The sequence below is a fragment of the Mus pahari genome, unplaced genomic scaffold, assembly GCF_900095145.1.
Source record: "Mus pahari unplaced genomic scaffold, PAHARI_EIJ_v1.1 scaffold_13653_1, whole genome shotgun sequence".
In the NCBI taxonomy this organism is placed as follows: Eukaryota; Metazoa; Chordata; class Mammalia; order Rodentia; family Muridae; genus Mus; species Mus pahari.
In genome coordinates, this window is record NW_018393166.1 from 4659 (window position 1) to 11518 (window position 6860).

The 6860-nt window shown below is 38.2% G+C and overlaps 1 protein-coding gene across 1 annotated transcript; it reads left to right on the top strand.

Annotated features, from left to right (window-relative positions):
• The first annotated feature begins 596 nt into the window (after positions 1 to 596).
• On the top strand, positions 597 to 1520 carry LOC110315379 (olfactory receptor 50-like). Its single transcript, XM_021189458.1, has one exon. It carries the CDS (start codon positions 597 to 599, stop codon positions 1518 to 1520), a length of 924 nt encoding a protein of 307 aa, XP_021045117.1.
• The last annotated feature ends 5340 nt before the right edge of the window (positions 1521 to 6860 follow it).

A 6860-nucleotide genomic window follows, 5' to 3' on the forward strand; every position in this document is an offset into this window, starting at 1 on the left:
GAAGAGCAACCTAAGTGACAAGAAACTGTTACTACACGAAGAACTCATAGCTACTTTATTGCTATTGGCACAGACTTAATGTCCTTAAAGGATGGAACAGCTGCACATGCTACTTTTACTAATTTTCCCCAGATCCTAATATTTTACTGAATCAAAGAAGCTCTGTGGGTTGCAATAGTTGGATTTAATTTGTAGAAAGCCTTAGGCAAATGCATTCAATTAAGTTTAAACAGATTAAAATAATCCTGGTTTCTCAATTTGCTGGTAATAATTTATGTGCTAATTCCTTAATTTAAAATTGTCTTAGAGAAATCCAGGCAAGTGGATGGAACTGAGTCTGATTTTATAAATGTTCTGAATTTCCTTGTTTCCCTGTAAAAGACATTCAGTTATTTTCAAAATTGACAAATTATGCATCCTTCAAAATTATTACTAGCTCATGATGAAAGTCTTCTTATTTAGATTAAAACACCCAAACTAATTTTATTTTCAATATTGGTGATTCATAAAATGTTCCCACGGTATATTAGTCAAAATCACTTCTCTTTCTTTCCCTTTTTTCCTTTCACTCACAACAGAAGACTAAGAGCTTCAGGATGGATAATGAAAGCACTGTGACTGAGTTCATCCTCCTGGGGCTCCCCATTCGAGCAGAGGACCAAGCTGTGTACTCTGCACTCTTCTTTGCCATGTACCTGACAACTGTGCTGGGGAACCTGCTCATCATCCTGCTCATCAGGCTGGACTCTCACCTCCACACCCCCATGTACTTCTTCCTCAGTCACTTGGCCTTCACAGACATCTCTTTCTCAACAGTCACAGTTCCAAAGATGCTTGTTAATATGCTGACACAGAGTCAGTCCATCTCATATGCTGGGTGCATTTCCCAGGTGTATTTTTTCACAGTTTTTGCAAGCATTGATAGCTTTCTTCTGACTTCCATGGCATATGACAGGTATGTGGCCATCTGTCATCCTCTGCACTACATCACCATCATGAACCAGAATCTCTGTGTCCTTCTAGTAGTTGTGTCCTGGGCCTTATCCTCTGCAAATTCCCTTGCACACACCCTTCTTTTGGCTCGCCTATCTCACTTTAAAAACAATAACATCTCCCACTATTTCTGTGACCTCTCTACCTTGCTGAAGCTGTCTAGCTCAGACACTATCATCAATGAACTGGTCATTCTTGTTTTAGGTAATATGGTCATTAGCCTGCCATTCATATGCATTATTGTTTCTTATGGCTGCATTGGAGTCACCATTCTGAAAGTTCCCTCCATCAAGGGAATCTGCAAAGCCTTGTCTACATGTGGCTCTCATCTCTGTGTGGTTTCCTTGTACTATGGAGCCATCATTGGACTGTATTGTGTCCCCTCATCTAATAACATTAATGAGAATAATGCCATTGTGTCTGTGATTTATACTGTGGTCACACCCATGTTGAATCCCTTTATTTATAGTTTGAGGAATCGGGATATGAAGGGAGCGCTGAGAAATATCCTCAGCGGGAAAAAATAATGCATCTTCTGCTTCCCTTTTGCTGCCTAGGACTCCTCCTTGATAAGCACTTCTCTCTGAATGGCCATCTTAAAGATATTTTATTCTGAACTTCTCACATAGATCTTGGATGTTACACTTACCTTATTTCCTGATCTTGATAATATCAAGAAACAGGTCACCAACACATATATACATATATCCTTTCTGTATTTCTCTTTGCACATGATATCTTTTCCAAAAAGTTTTAAAATTCAATGTAAAACTCTCCTTTTCATTTGGAAAGTTTGTAACTTTTGTTGCAAAAGCTTTTTTTTTCCTTTTCTATCTCAAAAAAATTTTTAGATAGGGTTATTTTCATTTAAAAATTTTTTGACAGGCAATGATTCTCTATGTAGATCTAGATGTTATAGAATTTGATATGTAGACCGATTTTGCCTTGATCCAGTAGAGATCAGCCTACTGAGTGTTGAGAATATAGTCATGAACCACTATGCAGAGCTTGATCATATTTTTTGTATTTAATCCAGCAATATTTTGAATTTTCAGCTGATAGTAAGCTTAAATAGATACTGTATCTCAGACATACCACCAATGAACTGGTTATGTTTACTGCAGAGTAGAGTTCATTAAACTCACATTGATGTCTTCTGGCTTCTTATGTACACATTGCAGTCACCATTCTGAGACCTCCATCCATGCATGGAATTTTCCAGCTTCTTGTTTGTAATACACTTTTCATTTTATTGGCACATGAAGATGTACATTTTTATAAGAAGAGATGTTCTGATACATATATATGTTGTGTAGTGTGTCTTACATAATGAATGGGACTATCTCCTAAATGTTTGACATATTTTGTGGTATAAGCACTCAGAGTTTGTTCCTGTGCCACTTTTGTATTTTGCACTCCATTACCATCACCCCTTGTCCTTCTATTACGAAGGCAACACTATAGTTCTCTCCTTTGCTCAAGTTTCATGTACACTACCAGCTTTTCCTTCTTTCCACATAGTTTGCTCATAATTTTGTAATTTGCTTTTCATTGCTTAATTTTTTGCTATATTTTTAGATTGATTAATATTAACTATGCAGTTACCTTCCTTTTTACTCAAACATCAGTGGTCCATTGATATAAGGTAGACAATATGGGTACAGGTTCTAGGTGATGAAAAGAGCTTTGCAAACCTCTTTGTTGAAGGAGATCAAATTTATGTAAAGTGTAAAAGTGGGAAAATATTGTTTTATATGGTGCTGTAATTATGTGGAATCAGTCTGTTCTTTAAAGGGGTTGGTTGCCCAAGTGTATGGGCTGGTAGAAGTAATGTAAATACAATATTTGTATGAAAATATGAAACAGTTATACTAGAAAATGTAATCCAACTCTACGGTGTTCTAAAATGATATGGGCTCCATATTTAATTGCATAAATACATTGACCTCTATTTCCATCAGAAATGTTGAACCTGTGATTTTTTTTCTTGGAAAACCTCCATGACAAACATATTTATCTTCATTGATGTTAGCCAATTACTCTGACACATATTTTTATATCTAGTGATTATAATGAAGAAAGAGATTCAAGTAGAGATATCTTAGTGTTCTGCTGCTACACTAGCAATTTTAAAAGATGTGCTTCTCAGAGTATTGTATGTGAAGTTGGGTCCTTAGACTAGTGTACCACTTGGACACTTCTGAATTTTGAGCCATTATCTTGTTACTGAAATATGAATTCCTACTTGTAAAAACGGAGATAACTTCTAAGAAAAATAATATACTCATAGCAATCACAATTAAAATATATGTACATATAATTTTGTATCATGTATACTTTATATTATATACTATATATCATATATATTTATTTATGTGACATTTTTATGAATCCTATTAAAATATTCATTTAAAAATCACTATCTTAAATGATGGAAACAAATAATATAAGTGCTAAAGTTCCTATGGTCCTTTGTTAGTTATATCTTCTTTACTCTTAGAGATAAAGTTTTAACTGTTTCTTCCTAATTAATGTATAGTAATGATGTGAAATGATGAATTTTTTTTGTTTATTTGTTTTTGAGTCAGGGTCTTACCATGTGGACTTGCACACAGGTATGGAAAGCCATGAATACCACAACCACTGAGAATAGGCTGAATCTATTTCATAGAGATCCTGTGGATCATGTAGTTCATGGAGACCAGGCTAGTCTTTCTTTCATTGAGATTTGCTTGCCTCTGTCTCCTGAGAGCTAGGATTAAAGACATCCACCATCATGCCTGTCTCAAAGTGATGAGTTTTAAGTTATCTTTGCAATGTATATAATGTGGTTTAAGGACAGTGACTTCCTGTGTTAAACTCTCTTCCATTTACTCACCATACTCCTATATATCCTCTTTTTCCTCTCATGAACCCCCTATTTCTCAAAATTCTATATGACAGAAAATTTGTGAAGCTTGTATTTTGATATCTGGGCCATCTAACACAGTAATCATCAATTCAATCCATTTCCTATTGCCCTGACCCTTGGGACAGTCAAACAGGGTATAAGGAATCACCTGTAGAGAAAATGGGGGGCAAGAAACACATATAATGGACAGCAAGTCTGATTGATCAAGCTGACACATTTTATTTTTTCCAAGCTTATTTTATACCCATAGAAGCAGGATATGGTGAAGGGGATGATGCAGAATCACTTTGTTTCTACGGGAACACACAGTTCCCCAAAGCAGGATACTGGCTAGGTAGTAAGTTCAGCAGGAGGAACAGAGCACAGTGGGTTGCTAGGTACCTGTCCACAAGATATATAGCTATTTGTACTTAACTGGGGATAGTACTTTCCTACAGAGGCCTCAACTTATCCCACAGAAATCTCAACTAAGCTAGTACTTTTCCACTAAGACCAATACTTTGTAAGTAAGCACTCATGGCTCACAAGGCAGTTAACATCCAAACAGGGTTGCTCCCAACATCTTATAAGCGACATCAATTCCTTTTTTTAAATGGATTTTTAAAATTTTATATTTCAAATATTTTCCCCTTTTTAGGTCTCCACTTTGGAAACCCTCTGTATGATCCTCCCTGCCTTTATGAGGGTGTTCCCTCATGCACACACCAACACCCTTCTTCTTGCCTTGGCATTCCCCTACATTGGGGCCTCTCCTCCCACTGATGGAACAAAACCATCCTCTGCCACATATGTGGCTGGATCCATGGGTACCTCCGTGAGTACTCTTTGGCTGGTGATCCAGTTCCCGGAAGTTCCTATTGGGGGAGGTCTGGCCAGTTGACATTGTTCCTACCTCCATGAGATTGCAATACCCCTCAGCTCCTTCAGTCCCTTCTCCCACACCTCCATCAGGGACCCAGAGCTCAGTCCAGAGGTTGGCTGAAAGCCTCTCTATTATTCAGGCTCTAGCAGAACCTCTCAAGAGTCTCTCCTCCTATCAGGCTCTCTCATAAGCAAGCACTTCTCAGCATCCACAATAGTGTATGGGGTTTGGTGGCTGTATATGAGATGGCTAATATCCACTTATCAGTGAGTACATACAGTGGGTGTTCTTTATTTTTTTATTAGATATTTTCTTTATTTACATTTCAAATGCTATCCTGAAAGTTCCCTATACCCTCCTGCCACCCCTGCTCCCCTACCCACCAACTCCTATTTCTTGGCCCTGGTATTCCCCTGTGCTGGGTCATATGAAGTTTGCAAGACCAAGGAGCCTCTCTTCCCAATGATGGCTGAATAGGCCATCTTCTGCTACATATGCAGCTAGAGACATGAGCTCAGTGGGTGCTGGTTAGTTCATATTGTTCTTATATCTACAGGGTTGCAGCCCCCTTCAGCTCCTTGGGTACTTTCTCTAGCTCCTCCTTTTGGGGCCCTGTGTTCCATCCAATAGATGACTGTGAGCATCCACTTCTGTGTTTGCCAGGCACTGGCATAGCCTCACAAGAGGCCGCAATATCAGGGTCCCTTCAGCAGAATCTTGCTGGCATGTGCATTAGTATCTGGGTTTGGTGGCTGATGATGGGATGGATTCCCAGATGGGGTAGTCTCTGGATAGTCCATCCTTTCATCTTAGCTCTAAATTTTGTCTCTGTACCTATACCTTTCATGGGTATTTTGTTCCTTATTCTAAGGAGGAATGAAGTATCCACACGACAGTCTTCCTTCATGGTTTTCTTGTGTTTTGTAAAATGTATCTTGGGTATTCTAAGTTTCTGGGCTGATATCCACTTATAAGTGAGTGCATATCTAGTGACTTCTTTTGTGATTGGGTTACCTCACTAAGGATGATATCCTCCAGATACATCCATTTGCCCAAGAATTTCATAAATTCATTGTTTTTAATAGCTGAGTAGTACTNCATTGTGTAAATGGACCACATTTTCTATATCCATTCCTCTATTGAGGGACATCTGGGTTCTTTCCATCTTTTGGCTATTATAAATAAGGCTGCTATGGACATAGTGGAGCATGTGTCCTTATTACCAATTTGAAGATCTTCTGGGTATATACCCAGAAGAGATATTGCTGGATCCTCCAGTAGTACTATGTCCAATTTTCTGAAGAGACTGATTTCCAGAGTGGTTGTAGAAGCTTGCAATACCGCCAGCAATGGAGGAGTATTCCTCTTTCTCCAAAACCTCGCTAGTATCTGCTGTCACCTGAATTTTTAACCTTAGCCATTCTGAATGGAGTGAGATGAAATCTCAGGGTTGATTTGATTTGAATTTCCCTGATGACTAAGGATGTTGAATATGTTTTTCAGGTGTTTCTCAGCCNTTCGGTATTCCTCAGTTGAGAAATCTTTGTTTAGCTCTGTACCACATTTTTTAATGGGGTTATTTGAATTTCTGGAGTCCAGCTTCCTGAACTCTTTGTATATATTGGATATTAGTCCTCTATCAGATTTAGGATTGGTAAAAATCCTTTCCCAATCTGTTGATGTCCTTTTTGTCTTGTTGACAGTGTCTTTTGCCTTACAGAAGCTTTCCAATTTTATGAGGTCCCATTTGTCAAATCTTGATTTTACAGCAGAAGCCAGTGCTGTTCTGTTTAAAAAGTTTTCCCCTGTGCCCATATCTTCGAGGCTTTTCCCCGCTTTCTCCTCTATCAATTTCAGTGTCTCTGATTTGATGTGGAGGTCTTTGATCCACTTAGACTTGAGCTTTGTACAAGGAGATAAGAATGAATTCATTCTCATTCTTCTACATGATAGACACCAGTTGTTCCAGCACCATTTGTTGAAAATGCTGTCTTTTTTCCACTGGATGGTTTTATCTCCCTTGTCAAAAATCAAGTGACCATAGGTGTGTGGATTCATTTCTGGATCTTCAATTCTATTCCATTGATCTACATG

Bases quoted from the DNA above. Each gene is read 5' to 3' on its own strand.
- LOC110315379 (XM_021189458.1), top strand. From the start codon at position 597: ATGGATAATGAAAGCACTGTGACTGAGTTCATCCTCCTGGGGCTCCCC.